The sequence below is a fragment of the Cydia splendana genome, chromosome 24 (genome assembly GCF_910591565.1).
Source record: "Cydia splendana chromosome 24, ilCydSple1.2, whole genome shotgun sequence".
NCBI lineage: Eukaryota > Metazoa > Arthropoda > Insecta > Lepidoptera > Tortricidae > Cydia > Cydia splendana.
The window spans coordinates 3,282,737-3,301,486 of NC_085983.1; the positions used below are offsets into that span (position 1 = coordinate 3,282,737).

The 18,750-nt window shown below is 40.7% G+C and overlaps 1 protein-coding gene across 2 annotated transcripts; it reads right to left on the reverse strand.

Annotated features, from left to right (window-relative positions):
- Positions 1–4,377: 4,377 nt before the first annotated feature.
- LOC134802382 (ruvB-like 2) lies at positions 4,378–18,700 on the reverse strand. Of its 2 annotated transcripts, none has more exons than XM_063775019.1 (12): positions 18,578–18,700; positions 18,225–18,411; positions 17,282–17,398; positions 16,857–16,938; positions 15,498–15,657; positions 14,211–14,307; positions 13,386–13,517; positions 11,602–11,714; positions 10,856–11,076; positions 9,473–9,611; positions 7,081–7,192; positions 4,378–5,516 (listed from the first exon to the last, which is right to left on the reverse strand). In XM_063775019.1, the coding sequence occupies exons 1-12, from the start codon at positions 18,581–18,583 to the stop codon at positions 5,482–5,484; spliced, it is 1,401 nt and encodes a 466-aa protein (XP_063631089.1). In that variant the 5' UTR covers positions 18,584–18,700; the 3' UTR covers positions 4,378–5,481. The 2 variants fall into 2 exon arrangements, with proteins under 2 accessions (XP_063631089.1, XP_063631088.1); XM_063775018.1 differs by lacking the exon at positions 15,498–15,657 and adding an exon at positions 15,304–15,463 and having other exon boundaries at positions 4,933–5,516; positions 18,578–18,699.
- Between the last annotated feature and the right edge of the window lie 50 nt (positions 18,701–18,750).

Consider the following 18,750-nt stretch of genomic DNA (forward strand, 5'->3'; position numbering starts at 1 on the left):
AGTCAGTCTCCATAATTGATGTACAGTCAGCAATACTGATGTGGCGGAAAGTTTCTAAACCTGCAAAATCACCACGTGGACATTTTTCGAAAATGTCTCATATTTTTTGTATGAGACTTGAAATTTTTTTTTTTCAAATATTTTAAAATTCACAATATATTATTACGAATTAAGTTACTTAGTCTATATAATTTCGTATACTTTTTAGCCAACAACCGGAAAAGGCCTAAAACTACACGCAGTTATGTCCAAGTGTCTAGTGGTTACATATTTAGTTTATAAACATTAAAATTAAAGAAAAAATAGACACAAATAAAGAGAAGACTAATTTCCTGAAAGTCTGACAAATTCAGTACCGGATAACCGGATATTGCCTATCTGCGGCTCATATCCGAGTCATTCCTATTTTTAACTGGGCGGGTGGGTGTTGTTACATGTTGCTGTAAGGGCCGCTTCTTATTTTTCACCACACCAGCTCGTAAAGGTTCACAAACTGATGACAAAGTTGTATTTTATCCACATGTGTGCCAAAGTAATCTCATGCATATTTAGAATTGTTTGCTTATATTTGCTTATATGTTATATGCTCAAAACAATACACTCCTTTTTTGGGCAGTCGTGTGAGTCGTGTAGAAAAACGTGTGTTTGGATTAGCACTGTTCGTGACTATTCCAAATTTCAAATCGATAGCTTAAGTTCTCGAGATATTTAGTGATGAGACAGACAGACGGACGGACAGAGTCGCAGCAGGTTCCTTTTGTACCTTTTTGGTACGGAACCCTAAAAACAAGCTCCATAAAGGTAAGTTGGGAAACCGGTGAGAGGGTTTTTAACAAGCTTTTATTATGTCGACCTGTATGTAACTAACTTGTAATGGAATCTAAGGTAACTAATTTAACCATCTTCCAAGGATCGTAGCGTCATGAAAATTGGCAGCTGTATATAGTTCTGATGACAATACAATAATATGGTACTGTCGAACTGATCTGATGATGGAGACAGGAGGTGGCCATAGGAACTCTGTGATGAAACAACGCAACCTAATTGTGTTAGGGGTTTTTAGAATCGTCTCGATGAGTATTAGTTGTCTGTCGTATGAAAAGTATAGTCAGCGATAAAAGCTTGTACCAAAAATGAAATTTTTGCCAAAAACTTATTTACAGGTTCACTCAATTAGTCCATTCATTGTCTACGAAGCATTTTCGTTACATACCGGGACGCCATAAAAAAAAATCTGAAATGTACCTAATTATGTTATATTCATAAGGTCACACTGTGTATATTTTTAGATTTCACTCTTATGATGCGTATCGCGCCTATTGCGCATACAATTTTAGTTTAAACTCAATTATATAATATTTCTGCTTTTATTAGGTATTAATTTTAAGGATTCCCTTCCAATGATTCTTCGAGACATTGCCTTCGATAAGTGCTCGTTATTAGTAATTATATTTATTCGCAGTATTTTTACTCATATCGCTACTCAAAACTATTTTATTTACTTACCAATTCTCCTTTTTTTTCCCTCGCTAACTCAATCCAAAATTCACATACACTTCTCACTGTTTTTACTTCCGAAATGATTTCAAGCACTTGTTTTTATTTTAAAAACATGTGGATGTCTTGCACGCGGGGGTAACAGTGAAAATGTCGGGAAATCGATTTTCCGGCTTCGTTCGGGATCGGGTTTTAGAGAGAGACGGGTAGATGGGGAGGTAGAGGGTGCGAGGGAGTAAGGGGAAGGATGCGAGGGGCAGCCACCCCCTAGTAGGGTTGACTGATGAAGTGTTACTAGGGGTTTTGTTGTGGACGGTAGTGATATTTGCGAGTTTTATGTCAATTCGAGTTTTTTATATGTAACATGTAGTATTCGGGTCATTTCGTATGTCGAATAATTCCGAAAATCTGATCACCCAAAATTCCATTATAATAAGAGTCCCGTTTTCGGCATTCGAAAATACACGAATATACCTTATTTTGTATAATCGGTAAATTGGTCTAAGTCTAATATACTTACTATACTCTTTGGTCTAAGCTACATGCACTTTACGTTAAGTTAATTATACAGTTTAACTCACGTCGTCTAGGTCTCCTTTTTCAAGCACTGATAGTGCGAGTAGCGTTCACGATGGCCGCGCTTCGCGTCGTTCGCGCCGTTTCGGCCTTTTGGGGACGTCTTGCACTATCGGTAGGCGGGCATGGTAGCGACAAACCATGTCCTACATTGTCACTGCCAATTTTTCGATGGATTCCCATTTATCCCGCCCCACGTGACCGCCGCCATACATGAGGCGGGGACAAATCGGAATGATTTATGAAAATACCTATTCCTATCTGTGCCCGGCGGGTACAAATGAGAATACACCAATTTTTCTTGTATGGCGGGCCGGTAGAGGTCTAAACTCGAATTCACTCAGTTCTCGAATTCATCTCACTCTTCCGATTTCCGTTCGACAGTAGTAGCCCGCTGAATGACTGTTATCCCTGCATCCGAAACTGGAGCAGTAGGGGATGATTTACATCCTCTAGCTAAATAGCTTAACCGACATTTGTGGCGGTATTGGAGAAAAGGGATCAAGGGTTGTCAGTTCGCTTCAGGAAAGATATTTTATAGTGACTATTTTTAACTGAAACAGTAGATGTTATTTTAGAACATTGAAAATTTTAGAAGATTCTCGACGTTTATAAACTAAAACGTATTATATACCTAACTAAATTAGTTTCCAGTACCCGTACCATGAGGTCCATGAATCACTAACGTCTGCGTAATTTACTTTCAATACATCCTGTACGGTTACCATCAGTTTGTCACTGACGTAAACGCCGTCGAGAACGTAATTTACTTTCTATACATCCCGTTTGCACTAATATGCGAGTGCGAGCGAGATGTATAGAAAGTAAATTACGCTCTCGACGGCGTTTATGTTAGTGACAAACTGATGGTAACCGTACTGCTCGCACTAATATGCGAGTACGAGCGAGATGCATAGAAAGTAAGTTACGTACTCGCGTATATGTCAGTTCAAACTGGTGGTAGCCACACTAGCCACACAGATTTCCAGATAGAATACTTAACTAAAATTATTTACACCCGAAATCATTTTATGCGCAATTTTTAAATACATTTAGGTATCGTCGGTGACGTTTTGTCTATAAGGGCCCTAAGGGGCTGTCCATAAATTACGTCATCGATTTTTTACCCCCCCTAAAATCATCCAAAAATCTTCGAATGACCCCGTTTCCTCCTACGTCATGCTACCATCATCCGATGTCCAGACCCCCTCCCCCCTAATTTGAAATGACGTACGTGATTTATGAATAGCCCCTAAGCACTAAGCGCCACACACAATTAATAAGGTCGCTTTTCCTCAAAACGACACATATAAAGTTACGACCTTTACTTCTGAGTTCCCAGTGCAGGGCACTAGAAGTTTTTATAGAGATCCTTGTTTTCCTTCCTATGTCGAAAAGACTTAAGTCACTTAGAAATTCATATGGAATTTGACATTTTGATTTAGTGTCAATGTATGCTCTGGTTTTTTCTAAGGGCCCCTTAACGTACTAGGGATTTGAACCGTGGTCCGTTTTAGCTTTTTAACCGACTATGGGTATGATTAGTTATTTTTAACTGTATTCTTTTAAACTTCGCGTCGTTTTTTCGGTACATAAAAGTCAACTTCTCAATTCATCCTATTAGCTATTATTAAGCAAATTCATATACTTCAGGAAATTGTCATATAGGTAATTGGAAATTTCGACCATGCCACCGTGACTGGATGACCGAGCGGTTCAGGCATGTCGCGTAGAGGACGCTGGTTCGATTCCAGCTCTGGACACTGAAGGCCTTGGTAATTCTTCCTTCATACATGACGTACCAGTGTGTGAATAACGCTTATTTCGAGGCTTAAATACTCGAACCCTTACTCTCGAGGCTTAACGCCTCAAAGGCGGCAAAGACGATTTCTTACATCCTTATGTGTAAAAGAAATAAATACAATTCTCAAATATAGTCGAGTCTTCAAGACTTACGAGTCTTGAGGGCTCGAGTCTTTAACCTTTTGAACGCCAAACGGCACATCCATTTGCCGTGCCACTGACGCCACGGGGATAAAATTTAGTTTTGTGAATAAATAATGCCACCCTAAGAGTGGGGTGTTTTTCAGTAGATCGACGTCAAATGCCGTCTTTGGCGTCGTTGTCACGATTTTGCATTGACGTCAATAGCCGTCTGTGGCGTTCAAAAGGTTTTAAGCCTAAATAAGCGTTATTCACAACACTGCGTGTCTGTCTACAATAACACTAATTAAAAAAAATATTAGATAAACGTAATTTCATTTCAATGTCTCGTGGGGGTGAAATAAATAAAACAACTTTCATTTTACCATTTATTAAAAATATGGCGTTAATAATAACTTAAATCTAACTTAAACCAAACTTCTTGGGAACTAAAAAAAAAAAATCGTACTCAGTAGTTGTCCTCTGACAAGAATAATCTGCAAAAGTCTATGCTCTGTATCTTTAGGTATTTAAATAAAAGTAAAAAAAATCTACCCTCAAATGGCTCCTTAAGCCAGTTGGGGGAAGATGAAAACATTACACGATCAAATAATGTAGGTTAAAGTCAGGTCGTTCAGTGACTGATCCAGGCGGTTTTATATTTGGTTGGTTAACCAATAAATGTTATAACTACCCGAAAATTTACAAATTATTTGTTTACTTTTATTTAAATACCTAAAGATACAGAGTATAGGTAGCTCCAAAAAAAGTAACGCGAATCACGATAATTGCATTGTTCTATCAATGATGCAATTAAAGTCACAATATGTCTAGAGCTTAACAATTCGCTGGCCCAATATTACAGGGTTCTATGTTTCACTTTTATCGAATTGCAATTTGAACATTGTCATAATTACATTAAGTCGAATTTCAACTATCTTGAAAATGTAACATAGAACCCTGTAATATTGGGCCAGCGAATTTGCATGATGAATAAAACGTACACGCAATATAATAGTGTCACGCATTACTCTTACCGTGGACAAGGCAATACAGAGCTTCGGTGAAATAAGGAATTTTTTGGACTTCCAAAAAATATAATGCGTTTGATGATGTTTGCAAAATCTAAAAATCATTGACATAAATATCTGGAACTGGCTTTACGGGGAATAATAATGAGGCATGACAGTGGCCAGTACAGCGGTGTGACACCGCTACAACGCATTTGGTTGATGAGTTCGCATCACGCGCGCTATTGGTCGCAACTAGTTGCGTTAGACTGCACGATTGGCTGGAATTCGTGAGTGACACCGCTGAACTAGTACCATTTTTAGTGCCCGTAAGGCCCGTCCCGTTAGTGCTAAAAATTAAATGTTATTATGTTATCATGTTACTTTTTGTTTAAAAGATGGGAAATCATTAACATAAACTAGCACATTGGCTGCCCTATATCGTCATATTAAAATATTTGGTCGCAATTCTATTTCACTGAGATACCTCCATTGCTTGCTGTGGGCCATCTGGAACAATAAATTGTTGTTGAAAATTCGTGCAATACAGTTTTTATCACATCACTTATTCATTTGATATTCACCAGTCGCTTTTCGGTGAACGAAAACATCGTGAGGAAACCGGAGTAATCCCAATAAGGTCTAGTTTCCCCTCTGGGTTGGAAGGTCAGATGGCAGTCGCTTTCGTAAAAACTAGTTTCTACGCCAATTCTTAGGATTACTTGCCAAGCAGACCTCAGGCTCCAATGAGCCGTGGCAAAAATGCGGGGACAACGCGAGGAAGATGATGACTTATTCGAAAAAGGGTTTTTTCTTCCCTGCTAGGAGGGATCAAAGTGCAACTTTTCTGTTCTGGGACACAATTTTTTTTGCATAATGAAAATCATTTCCTCATAGGCTATATGAAAAGCGGTACGTGTCGCATGATAGCAAAATTATTTCCACCTTGGGCGTTAACACTTGAATCCCTCACTACGCTGAGGAAACTATTATAGAATCCTTCGCTTCGTTCACGTACGGAACGTACGCCCCCAACGTAAATATGTAATTTTGCTCCCTTGTGACACAATCTACTATTAACCCTTAACATGGTCAATGTATCAGACATAGGACTATGTACAGTCAACTGTAAAAATATGGGTGTAGACAACTTCCTCAAAAATATGTCCCATAGTTCTTAATTCACTGACATAATAGCTATGGGACATATTTTTGAGATGATTTGTGCACCCATATTTTTACAGTTGACTGTACATATGTAAACACTACATTATACACGCTTCTACTATACATAATGTACAGGCACATTAAAATTGCGCTCCGGCGCGGTTCGACTCCAGCCGAGTGTGCACTGTACTGTCTCTTTCGAAAATAGTTTTTTCCAAATTGCGATTTTTGCCATTCGTAATTTTCACCATTTTATTTTTTCTCAATAGCTTCCTTTCCCGAAAGCATTTCTAACCATTCGCATATTTTCCCATTAATTTTATTTCCAGTAGCTTATTTTCCTAATAGGTTTTCTAACCATTCGCATAATTTGGATATGTATTCTTATTATAATATACGAGACACTAACTAAAAATAACTTCTTTTTGTAAATCCATATCGTACAATAAAATAAGTCGGTTCTGGCAGTCGGCACTGTTTTGCTCGCAGTTCACCTAACACACTCCTCCTCGCTTCGCTCGTCATCGCACCTATCTATTTTCTGTCTTCCGTGATTGTAAACAAATTAAATATAGTGGGAAATTATGCGAATGGTTAGAAAACCTATTATAAAATTAAGCTATTGGAAAATTAAGATAATGGGAAAATATGCGAATGGTTAAATATGATTTCGGAAAAGGAAGCTATCGAGAAAAAAATAAAATGGAAAAAATTGCGAATGGCAAAAATATCAATCTAGAAAATGGATCGGTAGGAATCGTACATTAAGCTAAAATTAAAACTCACCACCAGATCCGTCGTCGAACATGAACTCATCCTGGTATTCCTTGAGGAACTGCTCCGAGCGGTGCTGCAGAGACTGCACGCTAAAGTGGACCTTATACTATATGACATAAGGTGCACTCACCACCAGATCCGTCATCGAACATGAACTCATCCTGGTACTCCTTGAGGAACTGCTCCGAGCGGTGCTCGTCCAGGAAGAGGGAGTACACCTTCATCACATCTTCCATGCTCACCTGGCAAAACAATTATTTCATTTAAAATCTCATTTAGGCCAATTTAGTTCCAAAATTAACGTTTCTAGGAATTAATTCTCAGCAAGCTGAAAATCTAACACTTTAAACTCTCGCGTTTTGTACACATATTTAATTACACAAACGGGTCTACTGCGATATCATTTCATTGTTTTTACCTGTAACGTTTCAGCTGAGTTGCACCAGCTGTGGTCACGGAAAGACTGACGTCCCGGCAAATGTCAACGGACCGTCGGAATTTAAGGTAAAAGCAATGAAATTATATCGCGGTAGACCCGTTTGTGTAATTAAATAAGCTGGAAAACGTTTTAATACTTTCATTTGGTCCTAAATGCGCGTAATCCGAGTTTACTCCATCCCTGGACGTGTGTATAAATATTGGGAGCCTTGGGAGATACATTTTTCCTTGGATTGTCAAACCACTCGATGTAGAAGGACGATATTGACGACCGGTCTGGTCTATTGGGTAGTGACCCTGCCTATGAAGCCGATGGTCCCGGGTTCGAATCCTGGTAAGGGCATTTATTTGTATGATGATACAGATATTTGTTCCTGAGTCATGGTTGTTTTCTATGTATTTAAGTATTTATATATTATATCTATCGTTGTCTGAGTACCCATAACACAAGCTCTCTTGAGCTTACCGAGGGGCTTAGTCAATTTGTGTAAAAAAAATGTCCTATAATATTTATTTATAGAAGGAACCCACCATCCCTTGCGTCACGGATAGAACGCCGCAAGCGATCCCATGACGCTCTCCTTACGGCAAAGAAGATGACGCCGCAGGGGACGTTAGTGGGTATTCTCCTCCCCTCCCTCTGGCTAGCAGAGGATGTTACAGGAGGAGCGAGTCCCACATACCACCCCCCCAATGGCCTTCCCCAGCCCGGGGGGTGAGATGCGGAAATGCATTAACCCCTGCATCAAAAAATTAAAAACCGGGCAAGTGCGAGTCGGACTCGCGCACGAAGGGTTCCGTACCATAATGCAAAAAAACGGTCACCCATCCAAGTACTGACTCCGCCCGACGTTGCTTAACTTCGGTCAAAAATCACGTTTGTTGTATGGGAGCCCCACTTAAATCTTTATTTTATTCTGTTTTTAGTATTTGTTGTTACAGCGGCAACAGAAATACATCACCTGTGAATATTTCAACTGTCTAGCTATCACGGTTCGTAAGATACGGCCTGGTGACAGACGGACGGACGGACGGACAGCGGAGTCTTAGTAATAGGGTCCCGTTTTACCCCTTGGGTACGGAACCCTAAAAAGGAACCCTCCATCAATTACAATGTCACTACCAGCAAAGTTTGGTGAATCAGACTTAACATAAATTAAGAGTACAACTTTATTACTTACCCCCTTATTCTTTTATGTCTAATTTATTTAACACATTCAGCGCCAAGAACCCGACTGTCGGGTACACTGTTCGTAGCGACTACGCACTCCATACGGCGAAACCGTGGCTACGAGCTACGAGCGTAACCCGTAGCACTTAGTGGCAATGAATGTGTTAAGTCAACGATTATTAAAGGCTGATTAAGACGGCGCCCGAACTCGCATGCGATTTTAGTTACATTGCGGACTGTTGGTTACGTCCAATCCAACCGACCGATCAAAACCCGCAATGTAATGAAACTCGCATGCGAGTTCTCGCATCGTCTAAATGAGCCCTAACTAATCGAGGCTTGAAGCGCGTATAGGCATATACTTTAACTTTGTCGCATATTCTTAGTTTTTTTTTTTTAGGTTTGTCCCATATAGACATTTGATATCCACAAAATTAGGTTAAAATATGACCCGCGGGGCACGGACCGGACCGCACACTCCGAACATACTTCATGCATTTGTTAAAATAAATGCATGACCTTAAGGTAAGGTTTAAGAGAGCCAGGGGTGCGAAACTCCCCCATTCGGGCAAACTCGGCGCCGTTCGGCTCAGCATTGCTCCGAGCAGTTATTAAGGTTGACACAACTTGACGTCCCTTTGCGTGCACGACCACAGATTAATGGCTTGAATTTTGACAACCCTAAATAACCGAAAGGGATAGTGCCATAGATTAGAAAGGGACAGTATGATTCGACCCTGAACCGCTGTCAAACTTCGGTTTTGTAGGAAGTTTCCTTTCTGTACTATTATTTATTCTGTGCTTAAAGCTCGGTTTTCCTAGGATAGCGGTGGCGTCATATAGCGGCCGTCTCCATACTAAATAATATGGCTAAATAAGGATGTAGCAGTTACATAAACTACTATTTCAGTACCTCAGTAGCCTTCCTTCTTTTAGCGACCAGCGAAGCCGTGGTGATGAGCTGTATGGCGTATCGGAGAGAAGTCTCGGTGGCGAGGCGAGCTAGCACTGTCAGAGCGTCGCTTGACATTTGACAGTCTTCTTCTTCGCATCTGGGGTAGAAATGACAGGTTTATGACTGACTAGGGAATATTACGCGAAACTCTGCGTAGGAGGAGCCACTACCACTATCCGTCACAATCTGGGGGTCTACCGCGAAACGAGAGAATCGAAGTTCCGTTATCCTATCACTCTTGCATATTCGAGTGATAAAGAGGCAGATAACTAAATGTAGATTTTCGCGTTTCCCGGTAGGCCCTTGTTAACAAACCGCCTTGATGCATCAATGTCATAATTGTAATATTTAATTGTCTGTGAAAACTTGTCAAAACCGACATTGGCAAATTCACCCTGTGCAAAATTGCAGGGAGTAAGCGAGAAAAAAAAACTTGTCAAAAAACAGTTTAAGGCACAGTATGTATAAGTTACTCTATGGTTTAATAGCTAGCTTAGTGCTGCACTCTGGCGACAGAACATTGCAGTAATACCCCCTATTCAAATTCTTAATAGAAAGAGGGGGGATAGATGTTGTTTTTGTAGCCAAAACATGTTGTTTTTGTAGCTTACATAGGTAAGCGAAGTGCTCAACACCAAGCTTACAGTGCGCGCACTGGCCGACAAGCCATCGCACACGGTAGGCATGGCGTTCAAAGGAGGGCTCGGAAACCGTTTTATTTTTCAAACCGGTTTCGTTCATTCATTCAGGAACGAAAATGATTACGTTTCCGTTTGCGGTTACCGGTTAAAGAACTGTTGAAATACTGATTCATGCCAAATTCGTTCGCCTTCCGTTTTTATGGAACAAAATTAACCTGTTAAATTGAAAATATCGAAGCGAGATAGAACGAGTAAGTAATGCTATCTCTTTCGCGTAAAACAACGAGTTCAACCGAGAGTCTCCGAAAGCCAAGAGTAACCGGTATTATATCGCAAGGAATTGCGAACCATAAAATTCAGTTCCCTCTTCTTACCGGTTAGGAGAGAGAACGTATTTTTTTAATTCGCGTTTCATCAATTAACCGGTTTCTTAATGAACGAAATAATATAACGGTTTGGGAAAGATATTAACAGGTATTTCAATACCGGTTCCGAGCCCTGGTTCAAAGGGTTCTTACCTGATGTTGAGGATCTCCTTCAGATCTTTGTGGTCGTAGGGCTGCGTAGGTACTCTGATGGCCCTGTCAAGCAGGTCGAGCGGTATTCCATGGGGGCTCTTGTAAGTGGTGCCCCGGATGTTGGTGATCCCGCGGTTGGTCGCCATTATAACGACGGGCGCTGTTTCTGTGTTTGTGTTTACCTGATGTTAAGGATCTCCTTCAGATCTTTGTGGTCGTAGGGCTGCGTAGGCACTATGATGGCCCTGTCAAGCAGGTCGAGCGGTATTCCATGGGGGCTCTTGTAAGTGGTGCCCCGGATGCGGGTGATCCCGCGGTTGGTCGCCATTATGACGACGGGCGCTGTTTCGGACTCCAGGGCGCGGTTTAGGAACGAGAAGCACTCGATGTCCAACATGTGGGCCTGGAAACAATACACCTTTAAGCAACGGTTCTGTATTTATCTTCAGATTATTGCAGGACCTTTGTTGACTTTATTTTATACAAAATTAGCTTCCAAACAGTTACCTAGTGTTCTTTGACAAAAAACGTGAGGAGTAGTTACTTATTGATTGCTCAAAACCGAGACGAATGGAAATCGAGGGCGCAGGTCTTTTGTTTTCTATGGATAAAATCAAAAAATCAGGATTCGAATAGACAAAGTCCTTAGAGAAAATCCTCAAGATTGCTAATTAAATTTTTGTTAACCGTATTGTTATTTTAAAAATGCTGTACGATTTTTCAGAACTCTGAACTTAGGGCACCTTAACACATTCAGTGCCGAAAACCCGACTATCGGGTATTTTATGATTTCGCTCCCAGGCCGGACGACCCGATAGTCGGGATCGTGGTACTACTGCTTTATATGACGAAATTGTTGTGGCCTGGCGCGGACGTCTTGTTTGGCTGGGTGGCAATGAATGTGTTAATGTAAAATCGAACAAGTTACCTCGTCAATGAAGAGGACTCCGGGTATCATCTCCGCCTTGCCCTCCTCGCGCCATTCTGCCACTTTGCTGTTGATCTGCTCGCGAATCTCAGATTTGATCTCGCCGGTGTCGCCTATAACAAATATTATCTAAATTTCGTAGTGGTGTAGCCACTTCTATAGTTACTTATTTTGTTTGTTGTATAGAAAATGTATTGCACCATTTGAGGACTATACCTAGAGAACGCACCGGAACGATCGGAACGCACTCGGTAATATGAGCTAACAACATTCTCAAGCCAAAGAGAATTTGAAATAGAGAGTTACTGTCATGGTAAATTATGTAGCTACAGTACATTTACTGCCATCTTTCGACAGAAGATTAAAACTGTTAGAACGCCATTTGACTTTCATCATTATTCTTTCACTGATATGTGTTAACTTATGTGTTAACTTGTTAGATATTAATATTAACGCCTATAGTCGAGTAGATGGCGTTAATATTAATATTTAATAAGTTAACACGTATCTGAGACAGAATAAGGATCAAAGTCAAATGGCGTTCCAACAGTTTTATCTTCTGTCGAAAGATGGCAGTAAATTTACAGTGGCTACATAATTTACTTTGACAATCCGTCTCTATACACTCTATTCCCTTTGCTCAAGCTAATGTAAAGCCAAACAAATTTATATTAATGTAATAAATCTGACCGTTACCGAGATACAGACAGCCGTCGATTATTATATCTGCCCTTATCTCTCAGACGCAATAATGTAGTCTGTACAGAAAAAAAAAATAATCAAAAATATCGAGGTTGGGCAACATTGTAATGATAAATATTGGTACTTACCGGAGAAAAGTGCGAGGAATCCGTGAGTACGGGAGTTGATGACGTCAACCTCCTGTAAGGTCACTGTGTGGACAACTTCCTTGCGTTAACAAGATGACAATGTCAAAGATTATCACTTACCGGAGAAAAGTACGAGGAATCCGTGAGTGCGGGAGTTGATGACGTCAACCTCGTGTAAGGCCACTGTGTGGACAACTTCCTTGCGTTAACAAGATGAAAATGTCAAAGATTGTCACTTACCGGAGAAAAGTGCGAGGAATCCGTGAGTGCGGGAGCTGACGTCAACTTCGTGTAAGGTCACTGTGTGGACAACTTCCTTGCGTTAACAAGATGAAAATGACAAAGCCTGTCACTTACCGGAGAAAAGTGCGAGGAATCCGTGAGTGCGGGAGTTGATGACGTCAACCTCGTGTAAGGCCACTGTGTGGACAACTTCCTTGCGTTAACAAGATGAAAATGTCAAAGATTGTCACTTACCGGAGAAAAGTGCGAGGAATCCGTGAGTGCGGGAGCTGACGTCAACTTCGTGTAAGGTCACTGTGTGGACAACTTCCTTGCGTTAACAAGATGAAATTATCAAAGATTGTCACTTACCGGAGAAAAGTGCGAGGAATCCGTGAGTGCGGGAGTTGATGACGTCAACCTCGTGTAAGGTCACTGTGTGGACAACTTCCTTGCGTTAACAAGATGAAATTATCAAAGATTGTCACTTACCGGAGAAAAGTGCGAGGAATCCGTGAGTGCGGGAGTTGATGACGTCAACCTCGTGTAAGGTCACTGTGTGGACAACTTCCTTGCGTTAACAAGATGAAATTATCAAAGATTGTCACTTACCGGAGAAAAGTGCGAGGAATCCGTGAGTGCGGGAGTTAATGACGTCGACTTCGTGTAAGGTCACTGTGTGGACAACTTCCTTGCGTTAACAAGATGAAAATGGCAAAGATTGTCACTTACCGGAGAAAAGTGCGAGGAATCCGTGAGTGCGGGAGTTGATGACGTCAACCTCGTGTAAGGTCACCGTGTGGACAACTTCCTTGCGTTTCTGCAGCTCGCCTTCCGGGCACTGCACGAAACGCGCTTGCTGGCCTGACATATAAAAATAACAAGTGTTACAAGTGCTATTATACATACTTTAAGGGTATCGTCTTGGGTCGTCCCATTCGTTTTTCGTCAAGTTCTTAAATTAGTCCTATTCTGCTTTCGTCACGCATTCTACAATTTCTACATTGAAAGTCACCGACGATTGTGACGAATGTAGAATGGGTGACGAAACCAGAATAGGACTAATTTAAGAACTTGACGAAAAACGAATGGGACGACCCAAGACGATACCACTTTAAGTGCTATTTAAGATTTTGCTAAGACCAACCACAGCCTATAAAACAATAGTCATTCGACGAAGCGGTCTAGACAGGGCAATCGTGCGGGGTGCGAGGGGTTAGGGGTGGGTCGCGCGCACCCGAGCTGCATACATCGCCGTTGGTAGTGACTCGGTACTACTTACAGGGCTAGCGTGTCTTATTTGAAATGTTCTTTGTCACTAAGAAGTTGTATAATAGTCTGTGACAACCCTACTGTGTTCGTGTGCGGTGTCGGCATTTACGCAAACATCAAAGGCGTCGGTCCACTGTTACTTTTTACACTGTGCTATAACTATGAGCAATTGTAAAAAAGAAATGTATTTTATTTACACTTGGTACCGTGACCAGGATATTTAAAGTCAAGGTTGATCTAAGCCCAATAGCTTGTAAAGCTAAAGTTTATTAAATATATATAAACCTGTGGCATCGTAGTCTCTGGCGCGTGCGAAGCTGCGTCCGAGCTTGTTGATCTTGCCCGTAGCCTTATCTATGGTGATCACGTCTCCCGCTTGTACCTGAAATAGAGGGGTTATGTAGCTGAACAGCATGACATATTTATAAAACTAGCGACCCGCCCTGCTTCGCACGGGTTAATAAATTATGCACCTAAACTTTCCTCAAGAATCACTCTATTGATAGGTGAAAACCGCATGAAAATCCGTTCAGTAGTTTTTGAGTTTATCGCGAACATACAAACACATAAACAGACAGACGCGGCGGGGGACTTTGTTTTATAAGGTGTAGTGATAAGAACTATACAAAGAGAACTACTACTACACTAATACAAATAGTAAAAAATATTAATATATATTTTTGAGAGTTCAAGTAGATCACGCTGTAGTATGTTTATAAGCGCCACTTGCACCATCCCACTGACCTGGGGTTAAGCGGTTAAACCGTTAACCCATTGTCAAATTGTACTGTTAACTCCCAAGTTTAACCGGTTAACCCCAGGTTAGTGGGATGGTGCAAGTAGCCCTAAGTGTTATAGTGTATGCTGTCAAAATAATTTTTCTGTTTTAAAGTAAGAATGATTATATTTGCTAGCTTGTACCTTTTTGTTGCCGCAATGTTGCAGTCTTGCAGTGTATAAATAGTTTAGTTTTAATTTTATGTTTTAGGTATAGTTATAGTTCTAGTTTTTAATTAGTTTAGTTAATTAAAGCATAGCCGCCTCGTCGCCGAACGGCGTACGCCTGGGTCAAAATGGAAGAACAGCGCTGGCTTTGCCAGCTACATGCTGAGTTGTGACCCTTTTATGGCATTTTGCTCTAAATGTTATACTTTGTATATTTGTCAACATGTTTTTGTCATCTGTGTTTGTTTGTCATAAATAAATGTATTTTCTTTCTTTTTTTCTTTCTTTCTTTCTTTTATGTGCGACTTTAGATGTAATCAGTCGAAGCGGACAAGATGTTGAAAATATCTGAACACACAATCTTGACCTTGACAAGACGCGTGTTCCGATAATTGTGAGTAATTACAAAAGATGGTGAACAGTTTCCATGTACCTTCTCTTTTAGCATGGAGTCGATCATCTTGGCCCCCATGTCGTAGTTGGTCTCCATGTCCGTGGTCTTGAGCGTGAGGCGCCCGACGCGAGCCGCGCCGCCGGCCGAGCGGTCTACCACCACCTCCACTACTTCACCCTCGATGATTTCTGACTCCTCCCTGGTTGAATTAAGTGGTTAACAGTTTCAAGTACCTTCTCTTTTAGCATGGAGTCGATCATCTTGGCGCCCATGTCGTAGTTGGTCTCCATGTCCGTGGTCTTGAGCGTGAGGCGCCCGACGCGAGCCGCGCCGCCGGCCGAGCGGTCCACCACCACCTCCACCACTTCACCTTCGATGATTTCTGACTCCTCCCTGGTTGAAATAAGAGCGGTTAACAGACAAACTACGATGGGCAGACAACATCATACAACTAGCTGGAACTGGATGGAAACAGCAAAAAACAGAGAGAAATGGAAGGGTAAAGGGTAGGCTTTCACCCAGCAGGGATCAGTGCAACCAACCTAACATAAAATAATGTAAAGCACTGAGCAAATAAAGCTATAATAAAAAAATCGGGCAAGTGCGAGTCGGACTCGCGCACGAAGGGTTCCGTACCATATAAAAAAAAACAAAAAAAAAAAGCAAAAAGAAAACGGTCACCCATCCAAGTACTGACCACTCCCGACGTTGCTTAACTTTGGTCAAAAATCACGTTTGTTGTATGGGAGCCCCATTTAAATCTTTATTTTATTCTGTTTTTAGTATTTGTTGTTATAGCGGCAACAGAAATACATCATCTGTGAAAATTTCAACTGTCTAGCTATCACGGTTCGTGAGATACAGCCTGGTGACAGACGGACGGACGGACGGACGGACGGACGGACGGACGGACAGCGAAGTCTTAGTAATAGGGTCCCGTTTTACCCTTTGGGTACGGAACCCTAAAAACAGACAAACTTAGCAATGTAGTTAGAGTCAATCAAATCAGACCTATGATAAAAATAAAATATTTTGTAATCAACAAATGCTCAAAACAAGGTCTTTGTGTTTAACAACTTGCCAAGAATGGCAAGAATACATTTTAAATATTAAATACACCTGGGTATTGGTTATTGATATTAAGTATTTTTTCTTTTTAGGTATGTGCAATAGATATTCGGTATTCGGCCGAATAGTAGGGAACATTCGGACGAATACCGAATATCCGGCAAAGTAGCCGAATAGGCCGAATACCGAATAGTTGCCGAATATTCGTGGCATCTCTACTTTTGAGTATAACATAGAAAAACTCTTGCCAAGTTTTACTATTCTTTTGGACGCCAAGAAAACCTATTGTTATTAAAGCCAATAAAAGGGACTCCCATTCCATTGTAATTTTAATTTTGAAAAATTAATATTGCATTCGTCTCTGCAAGTTTATAGGTATTTGTGGGTAACTAGAGGTAATAACCTCTATTCTATACTTTTTGAAGTATATTTGGACTGTAATTCAAAAAGACTTGCATTCTTAAAGACTGACTGTGAAATTGTTGCTATAAAAGAAGAGTGTGGGCTTTATAAATATTACTTACTTGATTCTGATGCCAATAGACTTCCTGATGGCTTGTGTCAGAGCTTCTGTTTTGCTCATTTCTAGGGAATAGATCTCAGATCCTGAAAAAAAAAAATTACATTTAAAGAGATATTTTTGAAGAAAAGGCAAGACTTCTTATTTCTTAACATCAGTAGAAGTGTAGGTACAAAGGGTGTAATGTGTTTAAAATGATCTGAACATTACTTTTTTCTGTGGGCAGTCTTCATTTACGTATTTAGCGATCCTTGCTCTTCCCCCTCACTTCAACTCCTTAAGTAAATAATGTACACTATCTTAATAAAATAATGGCTTGTCCAGATTTTTTTGAACGCCTGCCTGCTTAGCTACTTCTGCTGCTGACTGTATTATTGCAATTAAAATATTACTTAAATAAATCTTATGCCTGTTTTTAAGATATCTCACCTGCCATGCTTGTGAAGGGTGTATCAGGCCCCAGCGCCTGCGCCAGGCCCATGGCGATGGCTGTCTTGCCAGTGCCAGGCTGTCCAGCCAATAGCACAGCTCGTCCGGCTATTTTGCCTATTGTGAGAAAAATATTTTAAAATACAGTTACAGGACCAATTGACTCAATGATGATCATTAATTCTTGTTAAAAAAAATAAGTCTTGCTTTTTTAATTAATGTAATGTAAACGTTTATTTCAGACAAATTAAGCATACAGTGACCATCACTAGTTCCTGTCAACTTAAAATTTTGATATGGATACTATAGTTTGTCAAAGGACTGTCTCGTTTCAATCATAGACAGAGAGAGAATCATACTATCTTTGTCTTACACTAGTACTAGCACCCAAAAGAAAAGGATGAGTATAGTTTTCCTGGTTCTTACTGACAAATTGGTTTGACCAACTATAATTCCTTAGGCCAAATTGTAGCTCATGAAGGGATATAATGCTCAGTAAAAGGTATCGTTAAAAAGAAGTGATTAGTAATTTAGCATGTAATGAGTACCTATTCAAATCCAACTTTATAGACATAGGTATAGTCAGGGGCGTATTTTGAAATTTGGCGCCCAGGGCCAATACGTTTCGTCGCCCCAGAAGTTAAGGAAGAAAAACAAAATGCAATCCGCCAGGGCCGGCATGCCGCCCCTGGGGGATGGCATATGCCGCCCTTGGAGGTTGGCGCCCCGGGCCATGGCCCGGATGGCCCTAGGGTAAATACGCCCCTGGGTATAGTCATATTAAGTCATTCATTAAAAAAAGAGAACACCGTAGAGTTCCTCAATATTGCCAATCCTCAGTATAATGGGCAAAGTTGAGCAAGTTTATGGTATTACTGGGTATATCTTACACTTTAAATCAATTAACATGCAACCTGTTGTCATAGCAACTGCAGTTCAATACCTTCTCGAATCATCTGAAGCACGACGCCCGCAGCCTTCCTTGCGGTCTTTTGGCCCACCATGCCCTGTGACACGGCGCGGGGCTCCAGAGAATCATCCAGACCCAATCCTCGGATATGCGAGTGTGCCCCTATACGCTCTATGCGCGTTATGGAGCGCACTTCCTGCACTTGCGCTGCTGCTAGAGACTGAAATAAGACATATTCTCATATATATCATTGGATCTTTACGTAGCATTACGATTTATTAAAGGTTTTTTAAAAGATAACCTAAAACTGTACGTTAGCACAATAAAATGGTGTAAAGAACACATGAATAACTAATTACACACTTTATAGTAATAGAAATACTTACAGCCATGTTTTACACTTGTTTAAAACGTGAAATTCTCGGTAAATTACGAGAAACTTGAAGAAATTCGGCTAAGCCGCACTCCTAAACAAATTGTTTGACAAGTGTGTTTAAAAATTAAAAAAAAAGCACAATGCGCAGCAACGGCGCTGTTTAAGGCAAAGAAAAAACCTCCG